This window comes from Sapajus apella, unplaced genomic scaffold (assembly GCF_009761245.1).
Source record: "Sapajus apella isolate SASKATOON/1434 unplaced genomic scaffold, GSC_monkey_1.0 scaffold49, whole genome shotgun sequence".
Classification (NCBI taxonomy): Eukaryota; Metazoa; Chordata; class Mammalia; order Primates; family Cebidae; genus Sapajus; species Sapajus apella.
The window spans coordinates 2,869,989-2,893,429 of record NW_022436989.1 but is presented as its reverse complement, the minus strand read 5'-3'; the positions used below and the strand labels follow the sequence as shown (position 1 = coordinate 2,893,429).

General features: G+C 43.4%; 1 protein-coding gene across 4 annotated transcripts in view; it reads right to left on the bottom strand.

Moving 5' to 3' along the window:
- SMYD3 (SET and MYND domain containing 3) overlaps window positions 1-23,441 on the bottom strand; it is a 709,642-nt gene that overhangs the window by 79,040 nt on the left and 607,161 nt on the right. For all 4 annotated transcript variants that reach the window (XM_032242383.1, XM_032242385.1, XM_032242384.1 and 1 more), the window contains one exon: window positions 21,290-21,464. In XM_032242383.1, coding sequence (XP_032098274.1) covers window positions 21,290-21,464 — 175 coding nt within the window. The remainder of the gene's footprint in view (window positions 1-21,289; window positions 21,465-23,441) is intronic.

Sequence of the window (23,441 nt, the reverse complement as noted above, 5' to 3'; positions counted from 1 at the left end):
TCCCACCAGGGAGTATCATCGAATTAGCTGGCAGTTGAAAATATGATCTCTGACTTTTTTTTTTCATTCCCCTTAGGTCCTACATTTTATTTTAAGACCATGAAACAAGATGAGATTAAAACTGTCATCCAGAAGCAGAAGTGGAAAAGATTCAGTATTTCTTTTGTTCCAAGAAAATACTTTCAATGTCATTTCATAACTAAAGTTGCAATGATGGGTGGGTGGGGGCATGGGCTTTCCTCGCTTGGTTCACGCTGGACAGAGAGGAAGCCTGTGAGCTTAGCGGGCACAGACACCTCCCATTTATGGCCACCATCAGGGCTGCTCTAGGTGCAGCCCAGGTCCTGCACGGTTTCCAGCTGCCGCTGTCCTGGGAACAAGCATCAGTCGGGAGCCACGCCTTCACCCTGGGTGGGATGAGGAGGACCAACAGTGGGAGGAATCATTCAGGCATGAAATGTTCTCCCACGTAAGGATGTGCAGCCTTGGACGAGGTGCTCAACTCTCTGAGCCACAGCTTCTAAAGCTCTAAATTGGGGCCAATAACTTCTGCTGTATCTAGAAACATGTAGGTCTAGGTTTTTGGATGCCTAACATTTTGTAAACCTTCTTTAAGAAAAAGAATGCAAAGTTGACAAATACAGAAATGGGAACAGGGCTTTAAGAGAGACTCCTGCAGTTTAAGGAGGCCCTACAGTTTAAGCCTCATTAGCGTCAGGGTGAATCTAACTGTGCCCACTTGCCTATCTCAGGTAAGAGGTACATATATAAAGGTATATCACAAATTGTACGTAATTATATAAATACATGATGTTGAATTACTCTGTAAATACATACTACTTAATGAGTGCTATGCTAAGGTGCAGGAAATCAAGCTGTGCACAAGACAAACAATCTCACCCTCATGAAACCTAAAATCTAGAGGCACTGCATTATCATCGATGGTAGGCAGAATGCCCTCTGAATCCCGGACATGGACAGGAAGCAGATCACCGTGGAATGGCCTGACTGCTCGTCTGCAGCACTGGCCCCTCTCAGGGTTCTCTAAGGTCTTCATCACCACATCTGGCTTTCCGGGAGGTGAGCACTACTTGACCTCTATCTCTGCCCTCTCCTTGCTAATCACTGTATTCTCAGACTCTCATTTTGAAACCCTCAGAGCACCAAGCCAGCCTTTCTCACCTTTATTTTCAAATAGAAAAGGACACTGGTCGCCTAGGGATGTGTAGGTGGAAGTAAGAGGAGAGGCTAACAGCTAAGGAGCATAGAGTCTTCTGTGGGGGAGGTAATTAAAATGTTCTGAAATTGATTGTGATGATGGATACGGAAGTATGTGAATATACTAAAACTCAGTGATTTGTATTACTTTCAATGGGTGAATTCTGTGGTATATGAATGAGGCGGCTCAACAAAGTTGGTAAAAATCTGAATGGACAACCAAGAATCATCTAAAATTCAAGAAAAGTTTGCAGCAAGAGAAAGCAGAGAATAGGCAAGCAGGGAGAAAAATGAAGAAAACTCACATCATTCAGGAAAAAAACAATTTTTTAAACGACCAATTATCCCTAGAGAGATTCAAGAAGATGCTACATCCAAAAAAGAATAGGGCGTATGAAAAAGGAACTGTCCAAGAACATGAAAGAGTTCTTTTGAATTTATCACAGAAACAGTAAGTATCCTACAATATGAAATTTCAAGTAAATGTCTGCAAAATAAAGTCAAGGGTAATTCCTGGAGCATAAAGCAACAGGCCCAGGACACCAGAAAAGAGAAATTTAACATCTGACGATCAGCACCTTTCAGAATGAAAGAAGAGAAAAACAGAGGAACTAAAATTAAAAAGGAAAAAATAGAGAAAACGTTTCGAGCTAAAGAAAGACAAGAATCTTTAAAATGGTCTAGCATGATTGAAAAAATGCCTATACCTAATACATCAATGTGAACTTTCAGAACATCAAAGAGAAGAGCAGAGCCTGAAAGCTCACAGAAAAGATAAAACGGGTGATTGACAAAGGACCTAGAATCCAAGTAGCATCAAAAATAACTGCTCTCCTAAGACCCTGTAATAGGCTTTTAAATTTTCATTGAAAATTAAGTTGAACTGAGAATTTTACATTCTAATTCTCCACCAAGACAAAGAGTACTAAATCTCAATCTAATAGTGGGAAATCAAGAGATATGGCCTAAAGTTGATGGGACAAGAAACAGAAATTTCAATATATTGTTTAGGTGTCACAGGTTGCCAATAAAAATATTAAAGTGATATTATTATCTTCATGGAAAAAGAGATGTAGAATGGAGAAAAGAATAAAAGCTAGATTTTCATTTTTCATTCCTAGGAATGGGCCACTTTTTTCAGCTGTAAGGAACTGAAGTCTAAAAATAATACATAGAGGTAACAAATGTAACTCTGAGAAGTACTGAAACAGAAATGGTTAAAAACAAAAGTTCCTGCTAAGAAGCAGGTCCGAAAGGAAAAGGGGGAATCCCAGGGAGAGACAAGGGAACATATTGCTTTTTATTTTAAAGATGAGATACAAGGCCAAGGTCCTTTTTTTTTTTTTTTTTTTTTAACTAATTAATGGGACTTTTCAATATAGAGCCTACAAGTACTCAAGAGAGCCAAACCCTGCCATCTGAGTAGCTGTGTACTTCCCAAGTGCATAAAAGTCTTTCGCAGATCCTGAGTTTTCCAGTTACTTAAGTTTGGGAGATACTGTCATTCTTGATGTCCCTTTTACAGATTCAAAACATACATTAGGTTATTAAAAGCTCTGAGAAGTTCTGCAGAAATTATTTTGACTTCATTTAAATGTAGGTCAATTTTCCGAAACATCAATTTGATGAATTATTAATTTGTTGATGTTAGTACATTTACAAACTTTTTTTAAGATTTAATACTTATAGTGGGATTGTTTGCAAAATTTTGATAGGAATGTGCAAGTTGCAAAAGAATATTAAATAGCCAAAAAGTTCACAGAGCGCACATTAATATAGTTTTTTTTTTTTTTTTTTTAAACAAATGAGATTGTTTAGACCACCTCTGGTTTCTTTTCGATCTTTCTGGACATCCTTTTTAACTTTGCTTAAATTTTTTGCATTCTAAAGGTTTATTTTCCCTCATTTCCTCCATGACCTACTGGCCTTCATTGTGTATTTCTAGCAATTAAACATTTAAATTAAATATAAATTCAAACGCATCTCAAGGATATCAGAATTTTAAATTAGATCTAATTCAAATTCTAAAATGACAGAAATACAAAATTAAGGTTAAACTATTTACAAATTGGTGAAAGAACATTACAAATTCTTTAAAAAATAAAATAACTTTTTTTTTTTTTTTTTTTTGAGAAGATTTTTCACTCTTGTTGCCCAGGCTGGAGTGCAATGGTGCGATCTCGGCTCACTGCAACCTCTGCCTCCTGGATTTAAATGTTTCTCCTGCCTCAGCCTCCCGAGTAGCTGGAATTACAGGCACGTACCACCAGGCCAGGCTAAGTTTTGTATTTTTAGTAGAGACGGGTTTCTCCATGTTGGTCAGGCTGGTCTCGAACTCCAGACCTCAGGTGATCCGCTCACCTCAGCCTTGCAAAGTGCTGGGATTACAGGCATGAGCCACTGGGCCCGGCCTAAAATAACATTTTTAAAGCATATAAAAGGAATCAAATATAGTTGAAACAATCCTGTCACATATGAAATGCCCAAACTTCAGGCAGAAAAACTGTATTTCATACAATACTGAATTCTGTTTTGTCAGCCTTCCAGCATTTTAGAATTTTCTTTTCTGGTACCTCAGAAAGGAAGCATCTCAATATTAGCTAGTACGGTCACATGCCACGTCACACCACTTCAGTCAACAGTGGACTGCATACGTGGTAATTGGTTCCACAGGATTACAATGGAGCTGCCCTACACCAGCGTATCCTTTTTTATTTTATGCCGTATTCTTGCCCTACCTTTTCTATATTTAGATACACTAACACTTACCGCTGTGTTACAACCACCTACGGCATTCAGTACAATAATGTCCTGTAAGATGTGTAGCCTAGGAGCACCATATAGCTAGATGTGTAGTAGGTTTTCACAATCTAGGTTTGTGTAAATACATTCCATGACAATGAAATCATCTAACAATGCGTTTCTCAAAATGTATCGCCACTATTCAGCAACACATGACTACATTCAGAAAAGCATGTTTCATTGTCAGTAACACCAGATCAAACACTCAGGAGACAGAGCTACTAAATCAGCACTGGCAAATGTGCATAGCTGAAAAATAGGACTTAGTGTACAGTGAACTGGCTTATGATGAACTGGCTTTCCTTAACTGATTTTCAGCAAACAAACCTGAAGCCATTGCATTTAACCTTCCTCTTCCCAGATTCATTTGACCAGTATTCTCCTTTCATTTTAAGTCAATGGAACAATTATCCTGACAGAACAGTTTGGAAACCACTACTAGAGAGGAAGGAAGTCATATGCTTGCACTAGAGGTCCCAGGGAACAGCAGACAGACTTAGACACTAATAATCAGAAACTGGTAACAGGAGAATTAATGAGAAAAGAAACTCAACTTGTATCCAGATGTCATACTTCTACACATCTACAGTCTATATATACATTCATTTCCCCTAGTGAAAAGTTCCACATTTTATAATAATTTTTTATTTTTTTAGAGATGGGGTCTTGTTCTGTTGTCCAGGCTGGAGCACAGTGGTGCAAGCACAGCTAACTGTAACCTCGAACTCCTGGAGTCAAAAGTGATCCTTCCACTGCAGCCTCCCGAGGAGCTGGGGCTAAAGGTGCACACTACCATGCTCAGCTAATTTTCTCATTTTTTGTAGAGACAGGGTCTTCTTATGTTGCCCAGGTTGATCTCAAACTTCTCACCTCAAGGGATCCTCCCACACTGGCCTCCCAAAGCACTGGGATTACAGGTGTGAGCTACCACACCCAGCTCATATTAATTTTTTCTTAAATAAAAACATATTTTCATGGAAAACTCATGGGTGGAAATGAAGTGTTTGCTTTTCTTCTCTCTTACGTTCTTTGGGCCTAAGAAGGCCTTAAACAGCATGCTTACAGGCCGTAATACTGTCCCACTCATCATGGGCGCTGTGTGAACTGCCAGCAGACAGGACTGACTGGGAAGAAAGCAACACAGGGCAGGGATCACACACGTACAAACCCACTGGGGTAGACAGGATTCGGATGAGTAAAGCCAGCCTGGAGGGAAAGCAGTGGAGACTTTGGCAAACTGGCAGAGCACACACCAGGTTTAAGAAGGCGGCTGCTATCTAGCATAGCTACAGCTGCTTTGGGGATAGGAATCCACTACACCAGTCTTCTGACTCCCCAGGCAAAGCTAGAAATCTAGATTTTAAAACAACAACAACTATAAACACATAAAATCTCCTGCTTTTCAGAAGTTAGCAAATATTTCATTAAAAAATCCACCACGTGGATTCATACGTAAGAAAAGTTTCATATATTAATGTGTGTGTGTGTGTGTGTGTGTGTGTATATATATACATATACATATATATATGTATATATATATATAATATATATATATAATGTGTGTATATATATATATACATATACATATATATGTATACACACACACACACACACACATATGTAAAACGAAATGGGATCACTTGTATTACCTTAAACCACCAAGTCACACAAAAAATTATAAGAAACCAAAGCTATGCTAACCCATCTGGATGTTCTCCTGGACCCAGTCAGAGGAAGGACAGGGTTGCATGGTCCATAACTTTATGGACCACATGGTAACTCATGACAACACAGGCAACTGAGAATTTGAGCTGAGTTTGTTTTTGTACTTTATTTGTGGCTGAGACTAATGTTTCAGAGGGTTTTGAAACTCACAATCTCAAAGCCAGAAGGGACATTGAAGCTCATATGGACAACCTCCTATTCAATAAAGAAATTATTTTGATACAATTCCAACAGATAGTTAAATAGTTGTAATGTAAACACTTTCAACGATGGAGAATTCAATACTCTTCAAATGTTCCATTATTGGGTACCTCAGTTGTTATAAACTGTTCTAATTTACTGGCATGAAATGTGTCTTCTCCTAATTCCAAGTAACGGATCCTAGCTCCTCCTCCTCTGGCTGTGAGGAAAAGTCTATTTCCTACAAGACAACCTTTTAAAATGTTTGAAAATGTACAGCAGGCATCCCTCTCCTTCACAGTCTTTTAACCTCAGGATGAAATATCTCCAGTTCTCATAACATGGCTGCAGAATTCTTCTCATCATGGTCACCCTCAGCTAGAAACTGCCTAGACGGGGTGATGGATGCATGTACCCATTTATTTGATGTTGATACTATACTTAAAATAATGCAGCCTAAGGTTGGATTAGCTTTACTGCACTGCACTGTGTCTGGACCCCCCAGATATATCTGTTATGATTTTTATGTTGTATGAACCAAGAAATTCAATTCAAATAGGCTGACAAAATAAAAATAAAGTGGATCAGCCTAAGTGCTTTTGTAACTCAACAGTACAGGAGTAAATTTGGCCTCAGGCAATGTTTAAACAATATGATCAGTATCTGGTTTTTCTCTTTGCATTTCTCACCTCTACTTCCTTGGTTTCTATTTTTTTTTTCCTTCTGATCTTTCTTTGTACTCCCAAGAAGCCTAACAGCCTGCAACTCCTGGGGATACATGCTCCCTCAATTAAGAGCAATCATTAAGGAGAAGTCTTCTTTCTTAATAGCTCAAATCAAAGCCCAAGAATGGATACCCATCACTGGCTCCAATACAAAGCCATCTGTCTAACTGGGTTACATGATCAGGGAAACAGTTTTTGTTTTTTTGTTTTTTTGTTTTTTTGTTTTTTTTTGAGACAGAGTCTCGCTCTGTCACCCAGGCTGGAGTGCAATGGTGTGGTCTCAGCTCGCTGCAACCTCTGCCTCCTGGGTTCAAGCAATTCTCCTGCCTCAGTCTCCCGAGTAGCTGGGATTACAGGCACCCGCCACCATGCCTGGCTAATTTTTGTATTTTTAGTAGAGATGGGGTTTCAGCAGGTTGGCCAGGCTGGTCTGGAAGTCCTGACCTCGTGATCTGCCTGCCTCGGCCTCTGAAAGTGCTGAGATTACAGGCGTGAACTGCCGCGCCCGGTCGAAAACATGATTTTTCTAGTTCAACCAATCGCAGACAGACTGCCTCTGTGGCCAGTCACACACACACTACGTGGCTAGGACCCATTTGAAGTTATATTAAGAAAGAACGCAGAAATCAATGTTACTGGAACAACCAAAAATAATCTATTACAAAATACTAGAAACATTTATCCAACCTATTACTGAACTTTATTTCCAAATGCAGACTTTCCATGTACCCTACTCATTTTGCTGCCCAATGTTTCTGATGAAAGAATTCATTTTGAACTTTGGGTCAGCTCTTCAAAAGTTTTTTCTTCTCTGCTTTGAATCCTTTTCCATGTTTGAGATATATAACTTCTACCTATGCTCTCACTAAGTCTTTGATTAAAATGTTGACTTAGGAGGAAAATATTGAGCTTCAAGGCATATATCCCAAAGGGGGCTATATCTGTTTATGACAATGATTCACAAATAGCTATTTAAAAGGTAGAAATTCACCTCACTAGCTCCTCTTTGCCATCTATAGGAAATGTAGCAGGAGACACTATGAAATGCCTCACCGATATTAAGATGCACTCTTTCTGTAGCATCTCCAAAATGAACGGCTATTTGCCTATAGCCAGGAGGAGACAGCACACAGTGGAATTGGAGAACCCTCACAGAGCATGTCACACGCTGCCATCAGGTCCTGACCTAACTTTTCTGCTCCAGACAGGACGTCAGCTGGCTCCTAAAGACCCATCTTTTCCTCCTTGAGGCCTCGGTCTTCCTCCTCAACAGCTGGCTTGCGCTGTGGTCCAAGTGGGTTCTGTTGTGCCCTTGGAAATTCTAAGAATCTGCCCTTGCAACACTTCACCCCCAAAGCATAACATAACAGTGGACAGCTGCTGCTTCCTTCTCTCTCACGTAATAGTCCTTCTACTGATCACTTCTGTCTCATCTAATAGTCTTTTCTCTCATCATCAGTCTTCTTACTGGATTCTCTCTACTATCTCCAAATCTTTTTCTATCTGAAATTTTTACGGACTGTTTCTGAGTGCAAGAGTGCATGGACATCTATTCTCCGGTTTGTCCAGAGCTCGCCCGCCCTCCTAGCTTTTCAAGAATGTCTGCCCCGTTCCAAACCTGTGTTATTGGCAGGGCTGCCAGCACCTCATCTCCTTCGGTCCAGGCAGAGGTGGGCATGAGACCCACAAAGGCCAACGCCATCCATCCCAAGTACGTCATCTTTAAGAGCTGGAGGAAACAGAACTTTCTCTTCTGTTACATAGCTAGCAGAACATGAATGGGGTTGGGGTAGAAGCTGCTGGAAGCCATCTGACTCACCACACTGTGGGCAAGACTGTGAGAAGGAATGAGGACAGCATCCGGGAAGGGAGGGAAGGAGGGAGGGAAAGAAAGAGAACCCAAGGGCAAGAAAGCAAAGGAAGCAGACATCAACCTGATGGCCCAGACTGCATCCCTGAATTCTGTCACAGCAGATCTGAGGCTGGCTGTGCGGCTGTGTGGACAGCAGATTCTATTCTGTGTGAAGGTACTCTCAGGTGGATTTCTGTTACTTGTATGAAAATTGTCATCATAGAGTCATATAGTAGGAAAACAGAATGGCATGGTAGAAAGACCACTACAGCGTTCTGCAGTGCAGTAATAGTCTATACCTGTATAACCAAGCAAATCAGCATTCAGGCTGACTCAAATGCTGTAAAAAATTACAGCCAAAATAAAACAAATTAATCCATGGCCTGAGTTTGAACCTTGGCTCTGCCACGGAGTGGGCAAGGACCAAGCCTCAGCCTCAGCCACAGAGGACAAGACAGGTGAACATCCTTCTCATTCTGGCAATGAGGATTAGAAGAACAAGCAAGTTGCTTGGTCCATCGTAGGCTCTTAATAAATAATAGCAATTACTTTTCAGTTTAAGAAAGTTGAAAGGTAGAGTCCTTAAAGTCCTTTCACCTGCTCCCCTGGAAAGGTGATGCTAACAAATAGCTGGCAGATGCTTTTATGATTGTGGAATCCGGCTTCTCTTACGTTGGGAGGACAGAACGGTGATATTTCCAATTACAGATGAGAGCACAATTGTTCCTCTTTCATACTGAAGGGCAGTGTTACGATGATCGGTGTCCTTTGTGCAGAAGGGCAATTTCCCTCATCTGTGTCCCTCTTTGCAGAGCAGGGCACTGTCTCCACTGCCGCCGCTCTCCCCACCCCCCACCCACGGCCTCTACTCCCTCCCTGTTCAAAGGCGACAGTCGGCCACACTCCTGCTACTTCAGTTCCCTAGAGCCTGGCTGGGCTATTTCCCTTAACATACCTAACAATTCTACACATTTTCCCATTCATTACCTCTCATGAGCTCAAGACCTTTATACTAACCAGCCCGGAAATTATCTCCTGTGCTCGAAATAACTAATTTTGGGGGTCATTTATACCCCACGTTTTATTTCTTTCAAAGACCTCTTATTGCTCATTATAAATGCCATCACCATTCTCTGTAAGTGATCATGTACTATGAGGCTTGACAAAATAGTTTTATTTTTGCAATTTAACTGAAGTCCCATCCATCTATCCTTAGGGAATTTCTGAAAACTCCATATGAACTTTACTCAAAATACACAAATAGCACGGAAGTGTGCTGACCATATTTTTATAACAAATTATGAAGTGTGTACTTTATATAAAATTAAAATGGGTTTTAATGTGTTTGGGCCTTTCAGAGTCATATCCATCATTACCCATTTTTCAGGCCCATCTGATTTTCTTTTGGCTCCCTACAGGGGAAATGGGATTATTTTCTTTTCTACTTTCTCTTCCATGAGGTGAGAATGAGATAGCAGCTTAGTAGCTGCAGGAGCAGCCAAGCAAGAGATTGATTCAACAGGAGAAATTCAATGCATCCCAAAAGATTCCCTAGGATTTGGTATCCTGCTGCTTAGAGTACAATTTGCTGTAATAAGAAACAAGATTTTCTAACAGGAAAGTCGAAGTGCTCAGTGATGGCTTGTGCAAGTTAAAAAAAAAAAGTGAAGTAAATGGAAAATGTTCTTATTCTGGAAATGTTTTCACAACATAGGGAGCCTAAAGACGATTTCTCAGATCATACTTATTGCTCATATGGTAAATACAAACAATTAAATGTTTTCCTGTTCTGCTGACCTGGCCCCAGGAGTGGAGTGTGGCTTCCATCTTCTTCCACAAGGAAGTTGTTTATACTGAAAGTCAGGCAAATGCAACAGAGAAAAAGTGTTTCTTTTTTTTTTTGGAGATAGGGTCTTGCTCTGTTGTTCATACAGTGGTATGAACATGATTCACTGTGGCCTTGACCTTCCTGGGCTCAAGTGATCCTTCCACCTCAGCTTCTTAGTAGCTAGGACTACAGGCTTGAGCCACCATGCCTGGATATTTTTTCTGTATGTATAATATACATACATACATACGTGTGTGTGTGTGTGTGTGTGTGTGTGTGTGTGTGTGTGTGTGTATTTTTTTTTTTTTTGGGTAGAGATGGGGTTTTACCATGTCTCCCAGACTTATCTTGAACTCCTGGGCTCAAGTGATCTGCCCATCTTGGCCTCCCTAAATGCTAGGCCTACAGACATGAGCCACCATGGCTAGCTTTTTCTTATTGTTGTTTAGAGACAGAGGTTGACCCTGTCACCCAAGCTGGAGCATGTGGTGGTGTGGTAATACCACACTGTAACCTTGAACTCCTGGGCTCAAGAGATCCTCCTGCTTCAGCCTCTCAAAGAGCTGGGACTACAGGCACACACCACTACCACGTGCATCTAAGTTTTTGATATTTAGTAGAGATGAAGTCTCTCTGTGTCACCCAGGTGTGTCTTGAACTCCTGGGCTCAAGTGATCCTCCCATCTTAGCCTTCCAAAGTACTAGAATTATAGACGTAAGCCACTGTGCCAGGCCCACAAAAGGTATTTCTTGTGTCCTGGCCTGGGTTGGTAGCTTAAAAGCCTAGCAAGGTAGACTGGGAATAAGTGGGGTTGGTCCCTAGCTGTGGGATTTTGGAGTACTGTACAGGGAAACAGGTATCCTTGCTGCAAGCAGGGAGGAGCGGCAGAGGAGGATGTACAACGTAGATGTACAATGTGAGCAGAGAGAAAACATTTGAGCCAGAATAAAAGAGCTCCAAGGAGGACAGACCGGACAGAAAAACAAATGGATTCTGAACACAGATCCTGGAATTAGTACCTAATACATTAGAGTTCAGGAAAAGGAGGCCTTTTTAGGACCACAAGCATCTGTGGACTGGGTGAGAGCTATCGTCAGGAACTTCTGCCTTCCTTGGATACTGCTACCAAGGAGGCACAGGACTGGGGTCCATCCAGGTAGGAGAAAAACTTTCACTAGGAAGTTTTCCAAAGGTGCAAATTAGATTCCGTGGCTTCCTCCTGGTCTGACCCTTTGCAGTAGACTAAGTACTAGCTAGAATGAGTCACGTGTCACAGGAAACCCAGCTTCTCCTCTTAGCACATGGTTTTTGACTGGGAGCTTGAGTGTTAAAGGAGAGGACGGGAGAATCAGGAAGAGCAGGATTTGCTGAAGGACAAACAGAGGAAAGTGGCGTCCAGGGGATATTTTACACAGTGCCTTAAAATAAAGGTTTGAAGACCTCCAATGACTGAGGGGGCCTCGGAGATCAGGTCTCCCAACTTCCAGCAGAGATGAGTTATGTGTATGGACCAAGAGGGAGTCAGATGGCACTGCCACGTAGGAGACTTCTCTAGAAGCCAGTGTTGGTCAGTGTATTTCTTACCAGAACTTGAGCCTCTCCAAGGTCGCAAGAGTGCAGGATTAACACTCCTTATTTGAAGTTAGGAGCTCTGCTATTCACTGCCCTTCTTTTTTTTTTTTTTTTTTTGAGACAGGGTCTCACTGAGTCGCCCAGGCGAGAGTACAACAGTGTGATCACGACTCACTGCAGTCTTGACCTCCCGGGCTCAAGCAGTCCTTCCACTTCATCCTCCCTGGTGGCTGGGACTACAGGCACATGCCACCACTCCTGGCTAATCTTAGTACTTTTGGTAGAGATGGAGTCTCTCCACATTGTCTAGGCTGGTCTTGCACTCCAGGACTCAAGCCATCTGCCCACCTTGGCCTCCCAAAGAGCTGGGATTATAAGCCTGAGCCACTGTGCCTGGCCTATCCACCATCTTGATGATGACAGAGAAAAGGTATGGGTTTCCTGGGTCCTGGCATAGCCTGAGGGCTCAAGAACCAGGGAAGAGTGCAAAAGTGGGTGGGAGTTATGTATAACTATGGGATTTGGGGGCAAAAAGGAATTGATATCCTTGTCCCAGGTAAGGACAGGAGGCAAAGGAGGGGCAGAAATGAGAAATGAACGTGGAATTATGTTGTCATAGATTACCCTGGCCATATGGAAAGCCACCTAACTTCACACTGCAGGCTTTCTTGGCACCACCTGACATGGTCCTCTCAGAAATTCCACTGCACTATTTTTGTTGATACTTAACTACTTGGTCAACTGTAATTGGGAAAAAAGAACCTGAAAGTATTTCAGGCAGATTATTTTACACATTATAGTAAAGGTAGCTGAGAGTTTAAGTTTGATTCTAAGGCTATCCCAGGCTGGGTTCAGTGGCTCACACCTGTAATCCCAGCACTTTGAGAGACCAAGGTGGGAGGATCAGTTGGGCCCAAGAGTTCGAGACCAGCCTGGGCAACGTGGCAAGATCCCACCTCTACAGAATTGTTTTTGATTAGCTTGGTGTCGTGGTGCATGCCTGTGGTTCCCCTCGTTACTCAAGAGGCTGAGGAGGGAGGAACACCCGAGCCCAGGAGGTCAGCGCTGCAGTAGCAGTGTCTGCACCCTACACTTCAGCCTGGACAACAGAGCAAGGCCTTGTGTCTCAAAAAAAAATAAAATTAAATAAAAAAGAAATAAGGATATCTTAAAATAGCTGCATGAACAAACCCATGTCAAATGATTCTATTCCCCCATCAATGTCCGCTGGACTGCTGGCTTCTGGGAGAAGGCATCCTCTGGCACCCACCAAGCTGGTCACAAGCACAGCCTCCAGCCTTACCCCAGTCACTCCAAGGCCTCAGCATGCTGGCCCTGGCTTCTGGGTGCCCTTCCAGCTCAGAGTATGACAGGGTGGAGCTAAATGGGGGATTCAGCTCCAATTTTGAGTGTTAAAGGAGGGGATGGGAGAATCAGAAAGAGCAGGATTTGCCACAGGGAGGGTTTCAGGAAACGGGAGACACGAACTTCTCTCTCTGTGACTTTAAAGTAGTAGAATGAGGAATGAAGTCTTGAAAATCAATCAGGGAACTCCAAGAGAGATTAGTACTGGATCCACTGACGGGCCTCTACTCCAGCGCTCTACAAGCCTTGTCCATCATTGGCCAGGCCTGATTTGGTCCAACAATTCCGCCTCAGGTCTCAAATGCCTGGTTTTCTGGAGAGGCTCGAAGGTGCCCCCCAGCTGGCTGCTGAAGGCTCTGTAAGCTCCAGCAGAACAAGGACTTTGTATTGTCTGTTCTGTTTACCGCAGTGCATATAGTAAGTAGGTCTCCATAAATATTTTTGTTGGAAAAAAAAAAAAACAAAAACAAAAAAACGAGTTAGTGCCTGAACCAGGAACCATTCAAATCAACCACAACCTCAGCATCCAGGAGGCCATGTCATAAGCTGAGAATTAGGTACAGAAGATGGGTACGCTTCCGCAGTCCAAAAACTATCCCTTGTTCTGTCTCCTACCGGCCAAGGCTTATCTAAAAGGCCATATTCTACTTCTTGCATACAAATAAGATGCGGGTTCCCACTGCTAGCTGATTTCCTAAAGCCCCGCACCTGCCAGTGTTGATGTGGAAAGATGCACGCAGACTGGGGCAGGACAACAACTGTACCGTGGAGCTTGTGACAGGGACACAGGAAGGAACAAGCAGCTTCTCAATTCTCTCGTCTGAGGATACAGTCCATGGCCACTTTCTTTAGAACAGCTGGTGCAGCGAGAGTTGCTAGAATAAAGTTCCAAAGAGGGTTTTGGCAATGCCACCCAGAGTGAAACACAAGATGGGATCATCTGAAACATGGGTGAGTAGTGGCCCTCTAGTAGCCAGGAGTGACAAACGCTATAAAGATGTATGGCCAGGAGATGACGGAAAGCAAAGGCTTTAGGCATGTCCTGCCATGCACAGCATGTTGGAAGCGTGCATGGGTCACCTCCCCTTCCCCAGTAAGGGCTACACATACATCGGCAGCTCCCAATAATTCTGTTTCATCCTTAAGACAGACGGGAAACAGGCAAGTTAGACCAAGGCATGGCCTGAGAAGCTGCCAGGTCACCTAAGCCTGTTTGCTGTCTGTCAGAAAGTGTAACACTTGTTCAAATGCCTGAGGTGACAGCAATAGTCAGAAGAGCTGCTACATTCAGGAGAATGAGTACACCAAGGCATCCTGCCTCCTCTTTTTCAGAGGGGCTGAAGGGCCAGAGCTTATGCCAGTTCCATGCACAGAATGTCCTAGGTTTTTCTTCCAGAAGTAAGACCACAAGGCTGGGTCATTCTCACACAACTAGTAGGCTCAGGGCTGGAACCACTCCACAAAGCTGGGCAATAAATGTCTTACCCGAACATAGAGGTGGCATCTCAGGCAAGGTATTAGGGCTAAAGGAGGTCAAAGTATTCTAGAGGAGCAGATGGCTGAAGCAGAGATGTTCTTATTTCTCTTGTTTCCCAAGAAAAGAAGAGCCAGAGAAATTGCTCATCATACCCTCCATTATCTTCCTACCTAAAGCCTCCTATTAGCCCCGAGTTATCCATAAAAGCAGAACACAAGTAATCAGGCATAAGCTGAAGTGAGCGGCGTAATAAGTATCTATGCGACTGATCGCAGTCATTGGCGTATCTTTTTTCCTTCTCCTTCCTCTTCCCTCTTTCTCTATTCTTCCCTCCTTCTTTGTTCTATTATTTTATGTCTAGATTCTGAATTAACAAAGTCTTTCAGAATTAAATTAAAAGGGCTTATATTTAAAAGGTTTAAAAAAATGCTTGGAGGCCGGGCATGTCACTCACACCTGTAATCCTAGCACTTTGGGAGGCCAAGATGGGTGGATTACCTGAGCTCAGGAGTTCGAGACCAGCCTGGGGAACACTGTGAAACCCCGTCTCTACTGAAAATATAAAAATTAGCCACTACAGTATGCCTGTAGTCCCAGCTACTTGGGAGGCTGAGGCAGGAGAATCGCTTGAACCTGGGAGGCAGAGGTTGCAGTGAGCCGAGAGTGCACCATAGCCCGAGCAACAGAGTAAGACTCCCCCCACCGGCCAAAAAAAAAAAAAAAAAAAAACAACCCAACAGCAACAACAAAACGCTTGGTGGACCCTTTCCCCATCACTGTGCAGGTGGTCACTACCCCAGGGTCCCGATAAGAAATAAACCTTACAGAATTGACAGCAAACAGAAAGAGGCCCTGATTAGGTATGGCAGGTAATTCAGTATTTCATACGTATTAACACACACACCCAGAGCTCAAAATCTTGTACAGAGGGTCTTCCACTAAAGAAACTTTACCTGAAAACTACAGCGTGGAAAACATGACTAAGTGGCTAAAGGATTACTGTTCATGTTAATAAGCAGAGAAGAAAACATCTGTTCCCATACTGGGTGAAATAATTCTATACATCTCATCAGAGACAATAGATGGCAAACGTGTGAAAAGAACGTTGGATGAAGTTCAGATACTCATTTCCCCTTCTGGAGAGAGAACTGGCTCTGATGTGTGCTCTAGTTCCCACTCCATGAGCATGCTTTAGGAAAGGTCTAAACCAGATGCCACAGCCAAGGACCTGGCCTGCCCTCTAGGAATGAGCTTCACGGACAGAGACAATGACACAGCATCCTCAGAGAGCAAGCTGACAGCATCTGAGCAACACGCGGAGCTGCAGGATGGGGAAGGCCAGGCCCGGGCAGGGCTGGGTGCGCCAAACGCTCGCTCAGGCCCTCCCACTGCAGCAGGCACCCGGCAAGCTCTGCAGGCTCCTGTACCAGAACGCCACATTGACAAAAACCCGTGAGAGGACAACTGTACTTCTTCAGAAAAGCCTGCTTGAAAAGAGTGGTAGAAGGCACTGTTGTGAGGAAACCTTACAGTTTATCAACCTATCTTCCAAAGCTTCTCAAAAACAATCCCCTGGTAAAACTAAAAACCAATGGGGCTGCTATGCAATTCACTGGCCATCTCTCTGTTACAAACAGCTGACTTGCAGCCATGGCATGTACACAAACTACTGGCTGTGTTATACTTCCACTCTTTCCACCTACCCCCATTCTTTTCTGACAACAAAGCAGAAAACTATCTGAGCTGAAATCTCACTCTGATCAGCTTTCTTCTTGACAGAGATTTGACTCCCCCGTCCCATGCATCCTTCTCTGATCACAGCTGAAGTCTCTTCATCATTTCTGTTCTTCTACCTTTTCCCCAGGTATCTCACAAAAATGTCATTCCCACCAGCACAAAAATACCATTTATGGACAACAAAATTAATATTGACAATCTTACCCTATAATGTGGGCTGTAATGAAGGAATAGATGAAGGCCCTTATATGTTTTGAAATGGCTTCAGACCAGATACAACAGAAATCAGCCTCATCCCTTCTCATATTTTCTTGAGGAAAGAGTGACATTTGTGTGTGTGTGTGTGTGTGTGTGTTGGGGGGTGGGAGGTACAATTTGGAGATAATTATCCAAATTTAAAATAAATATAACTTTTTAAAAACTTCAGTTCAGGGGATGTAACTTTTGATGTAGCCAGTTACCATTTAGGAATTTATCATATGGATTTACCCTATGAATTCAGTCATATCAATACACTCAGATATAAGTACACGGATGCTATTCATGGCACTGTTTGACATAGTACACATAAATGGAAATGATAGAGGCTGATCTAAAAATTATGGTATATCGGTGAGATGAAATACTTTGTATCTGTTAAAAAGAATAAGCTAGCTAATCTGGAGCTAGACAGATGTCTACACTCTTGTAAAGGGGAAAACGTTACAGAACCTGGGCTAGTGAGTTATAGTTTTTCCCCCCTTCTTTTTCCCCCATATTGATCTAAAAATTACGGTGTATCTATGAAATGACATACTATGTATCTGTTAAAAAGAATAAGGTAGCTAATCTGGAGCTTATCTAGACAGGCGTCTATGCTCGTGTAAAGTGGAAAAAGTTAAAGAACATGGGCTAGGGAGTTTTTCTTCCCCCCCCTTCACTTCCCCCCATACTAAGGAGGAACTTTATCTTGGCTTCCCTTCCCTTTTCTCTAATTCCCACTCTTCCATACACCACCTTAGCAGGCATATTTTAAAAGACCTATTAGGAACGAGTCCTTCCCCAAGCAAGACAAGCAGAAAAAAGGCAGAAGAAGTGCAGGAGGAAGAAGTGAAGAGCCCATGTGAACAGTCATGAAGGGAAGAGAGTTGAGAATAGCTGGGAAAAGAATGTAAAGAATGCAGGGAGCAGGGCCTCGAAGAAAACACTGTGTGTATCACGATGAATCTGTTGTTCATGTTTTCTATGAGACCCTGGGATTACTGATTGACTTTCAATTCTCTGACAGCATGCCAAGACTGAGGGATACCAGGCTCTGGGATATATTCAGACAGGCTGCTCTCACACAGAACATTTCAGCAAAGAAACTTTTCGCCAAGCTTATCTTTAAGGAGTAGGACAACAGTTTGAAGATGATGCTAATTTGTACCTTTCTTTCCTCTTAAACTGTCCTTCCCTGTAAGCATATGCTAATCTTGAAGCAGCAATGAACAGAACGTGTGTGAATATACTGAAAGTCTTCTTCAAAACCCACTGTATCTCCTTATCATTCTCCAGTTCCTAAAGTCTAATTTAATTAGTAATCAACATACAAAACTTTTAAAACAATGTGTTCAATTTTGCATTTTTCTCTCCTTTTTTTTAGGGGGTGGGGAGAAATTCATAGTCCATATGCTGGTACTAAAGACCGAGCAGCCTTTCACGGGTTACTCTGGGGACCTCACCATCGTCTGTAACCATCTTTAATAGGAAAATGCATCCCAAGTTTGGAACTACTAACTGGCTAATTTGCATTAGGCTAAATTAAACTTTTAAATAAAATTTATGAAGTATTTTAAAATTTTCGTTCTGCTTAATGTTTATAACGCTAAGGGACAGATGAGTTTGCATATCTAGTCACATATCTATGCCAATACTATCAGAAGACATATTATGAGCTAATACTAAAGACAGTACATTTTGTTGTATGTCACCTAATTCTAACTTGCTTTATGAATCATGAAGAACCTAATATTGAGTTGCATCATAAAAACTGAGTAAAATCTATTGAGTAAAAATAAATGACAGAGGAGCAGGAAGGGAGCCGAAGACAGTAACTTGGATAAAAATGGAATAGGGGCACTTTCTCCTCCAAGGTCAGCAATTAAAATTTAGCCAAGGTCAGGAATGACAAAGTCATCGAGAGAGACTTGACCTCCATCTAGTTGTTGCAAACAATATATTAACATTGTAAAACTGTTACAGCAGATGGCAATCCAATCATCCCTTCGTAACTCATGCCTCGCTAACTGTTCATGTCCTTGGCTAAAGGTGAGCACAAAGCCCACCTCCAGCATCTGCACGGAGCCCACGCGGGGGCTGAGAGCACACAGCGGGAATTCCCTCACGCATGTGAGAGGTGAGAACCACTGCCAACTTCTCTATTTCTGCCTTTGTTCTAAAATTGCTAACGGGCTTGCAGGGTTCCAGACCTATTCGCATATATTCCTTATTTTACCTCTGCCTGAGCTAAAGGGGAAAAAGGCAAAGTGTGACAATATCTACCCTGCTCGTTTCTCTTAACTTTGTTTGTTCTGGATTATTATTTTTTTTTCCCATTTATTTATTTTATTGCATTCTAGGTTTTGGGGTACATGGTTTCTGGATTATTTATAGCCTTTTTCTCAACCACAGCTTTGAAAGCAAAGGATTCATATCTCACTCATGTGAAGTGGATCAATGCAGTCTGGATTTCTGAAATACAGACCACCAAAAAGCAACTCCTTAACACACTCCAGGGAAAAGAGACCAAGGGAGGCTTGGAAATTTGTCACCCAGTGTAAGAAAGAGTACACATCTACAGAGAGATTGTGACCTGCCAAGCACCATGTAAATATAACCAAACGTTTTCCAAACATAATGGACTGTATTCTGGTGGAGGACTTGCCTCACTTACAACAAAGGTCTCTTTGTTTAACTCTCAAGTCAGTCAAACTGCCAGTTACTTAAGGGGTAAGTTAGTGCTCAGAGAAGCCCCGGTAGGTATGGGGAAGAGAAGATTGCAAAATACGTGCAGAACAGACACCTCTGAAAGTGTGTGGTCTTCTTTACGGATATGGTGGACCAATTTAAAGTTTCTGTGCTTAAGAGTGGCCTGAGCAGGGCAGCCTGGGTGTCAAAAGGAAAGCGAGGCTAAGGCAGGAAGAGCCAGCGGCTGCTGATGGGGCTGCAGGAAGAGGGGACTTTCCAGTCTGCGTCTCCTGCACGGAGTCTGTCTGCTCACCCAGCAGTCTGTCCTGTGGCCTCCTCGGAGCAAGCCCTGGAGTTCGGCGAAGTAACACCACCCACCCGACCTGCCTCTTGTTGCAACACTAAGGCTCAGAGATGAAGCCTTATCTCTTTGAATGCGATTCATATTTTCTGAGAACCCACAAGATTCATCACACTGAACAGGATTTCACCGCTCATGGGAAAGTCTACAGTCTCAGCCCTCAAGGCAATCCCTGATAAATTTGATTAAAGCTGACTCACAGTCTGGATTCCACAGGCAGTAGAAGAAACCATGTACAGACGTCCTGAAAACATGCTCAGGGTCACGCTGGAGCCACTGGCTGGCCAGGGACCTCTGCCATCCACCTGGCTGGTACAGCCTTTGCCGTCTTCGGGCTCCTCATGAACTGCACCAAGTTCCCGGCTCACACCTGGCTTCCTGACCAAGTGCCTCACTTCTGGCTTCCTAGACCATGGGCTCGCTTCTGTTCTTATGTCGCCCCTGGTAACTTCCTCTCCCTGCTCTCACGTACAGCCACTCCCTGCCTGCTGTCCTATGTTGTCCTGCTAGACCATCGGTCTTGTCCTGGATTCTCTCTGCTTAGCCCCTTTGGGCTGATATGGTATTTGCACCATCTGCAAAGTTGGGAAATTAAATGTTTGCTCAGAATGCAGTCCCTGTTCTCAGGGACCTCCTCCCTCTGCCATCTCTCCTGGTCACAGGTGCTTTCAAGGTGCCTTGCCATGAGCAGCCTTGTTCTGTGGTAGAGACAGCGATTCCAACCTCAGATTATGGCTCACATGTCTCTGTCCCTTTCCCTTGACTGCTCTCAGTCTCAACTTCTAGAATTATGCTCTCAGCCCACTGCAAATCAGGGCGCAACATCCAGCAGCGCCTAGCTCTCACCACTCCAACACAACCCTCCCTCTCAAAGCTTCTCTGAGTTATAAAAACATCTCAGGGCAAAACACCTTCTGGTGTAGAAGAGCTGAGATCAGTCAAAAAGCAATCACCAATAGTTCCTTCACCTGACTCAATAAGCTGAGGCAAGGCGGTCTGCCTGCTGTCCTCCCTGGCTCACAAGGTGATTACGAAGACAAATGATTCAAGTGAAAGCATAAAGCCCAAGAAAGAGAAGGGACTATTCTTACTGTCAGCCAGACCAAGGGCCCCATATGGCCATCCTCACCTGGACCAGCAGAGGCCAACGACACCGCCTCTCGAGCTAGGTCTGAGCCCCACGTTCCTCTCCAGCTCCCCCAGCACCCTGAGCCTGCCTTTGTCACTGCAAGCGCCTGTTCGTATTGTAATCACCGGCTTCAGATCGAGACAGCATCTAATTAGTTTCTGTACATCCACGGCGCCTGACACACGGAGAGAACTTTGCAGATGATGAATGAATGCATAAATGAATGAACAAAAGGAATGAATAAAATAAGGCTTGGTTTTACACGATGGCTGAGAAGCAGATGGGAATGCCCCACGCAAAGTAGTCATCAGAATGACTTCACAGCATCGATCCTTTGCCCAGCGAAAAGATGTCCAGGCCTTTACGTGAGCCCTCTCCCCGGGACTTGCCTGTACGGCTCCATGGTCCGAGTACCGTAGAACAAGGCTTCCTCCAACAGGCCGAGGTTGATGCAGGCATCCATGGCGCAGTCGAGCACCTTCAGCTGGTAGATGTTGATATCGGGAAGCCGTTCAGAATTGCTGCTTATGACCGCCTGGCACATGGCCAGAACCTGCTCCCACTCTGTTATTAACCTTAGTTAAGGATTCATTGTCTTCATCAAGAAAAAACAAAAGTAAAATTAGATCCTCTAAAAGGCTGAAGAACTCCCAGGCACAGGAGGGAAGGAAGAGCCCGTTATTTTCGCAGATGAGCTGCCTGAAAATGCACTTGAGAAACAAAACACCCAAGTGGCGTCTCAGTGAAGGAAATTCTGTTGACATCAACAAACCGAATCGCAGCCAAGCCTGTGCTTCGGAGTTTTACAACTTCCAGACAACTGTCCTTCCTTCACACTCCTAGATGCAGTCTTTCAATCTAGCCATAAAAAATGCGGTCCGTTGTTAAATTGGACTAAAGATTAATTTGCTTTTAAATTATTTAGTGTTAGCTTCTGTTTAAAAACTGATTTGAAATTAAAGAAGCTTTAGAAAGATTCCTTTTTGAAAAGGAAGAGCTCATGTTTGCTTCTGTGTTATCTGAGTTTGGGGCATGCATGAAACAAAATACACAACTCACAGACACACACTAGGTGGAGCAATTTGAAGAAATCCATTTCCACTGGATCTCATTTTTTTTTATTAGAAAGCCAAAGTGACCCAAGCCAAGTACATTAAAATGGCCTATTTTGAACCCCCAAAATAAGAGACAATATTAGGAACAGGTCTTCTGCACGTAAATTGCTAGCAAGAGGAAAAGATACTTTAAAAAGGATGGAAGAAAACTCAATATCCACTCCTCAGTAACACTGACTTTCTGATTAACCATGAGTCAATAACTTAATCTCATGCAGCCTTGGTGTGACTTCACTGTTGAAAACGGATATTCCCTGTCTTCCAGAGGCAAAGGACTGAGGACATGGTTTATGGAGCGTGCTTTGAATCCCTCCCAGGGGAACTACGTGGGAAACAAGGCAAAGGCTGGAGAGCAGGACCCCGGGACCACAGTTTCTTTGCTGTGCACTGTGCTAGGCAAGGTAGAGACCAAGGAGGGTGCTGGGCTGGGACAGACCCCTCTCTCACTCCTGTCCCACTTTCAACCAGTGGAGCTCCACATTTATCTGCTTCACATGCTGTCACTACAGCAGGGGGAAAAGGCTTCAAGATCAAAAGCGGCAGCCTAGCCTTTGACTGCAGCAAAGCTAGATTCACATCTAAGCTAGTCCTGTCATCTGTCAGATTTGAGGTTCTGAGGAAGTCAAAGTGCTTTATGACAGGCCAGAAATAAAAATGACTCACATCAACGTAGAATTAGTAATATACTGTATGTAAAATGACTCGATTCGTTGTGTGTCCCATCGTGAGCCAGGGAGAGTTCTGGGTGTCAGAGGCACAGCGGGAAAACATTTCGTGGCATGTGTAAAGGATATTCTACGTAAGTGTCATGACCTCTGAGCCTGACTGGGCGTAAAGGAAACGTCTCAGTGGACTGAGTCTGACTGAACTTCGCTTCACACCCCCACACCCCTCCCACTCCCACCTGACCGAGTCTCCATGCTCTCTGAACCATCCCCTGCCCCCAATTCCAAACCTTCTTCATTGATGTCCTAACAGAGCATGCCCAGCCCTGATCAGGAGCCCACTGTAGGTGCCCCCTTCTCCCTCTCTGGCCAGCAAAACCTGCCTCTTCGAGTGTCCATACCCTCCCTCAGGACAGGGCTTTCCAAAACATTAACAAATACTTCTAATAAACCAGTCAAGCCACTCCTGAGAGTGGAGACTAATACCTTTATGAGCTTTCACAGGAAATGTATTTTCTTTCCGGCAAAGGCCTCCGGGAGGCACAGTATCCTACTCCAAAAGATTAGTTCCTTGATGAGAATTTAAAGCACCACAGTGCACAGCTGAGAGCCTTTTATATCACACCCCTACAATTTGAGGATGAATCCTGTTTTGGAGGAATTGACCCTGATCCCAGAAAAGGTATATTTCCTGAAGAAAAGTGAGTCCATGATTTTCTCTCATATTCATCTGACATGAATGTTTAAAGTTTGCTGAATGT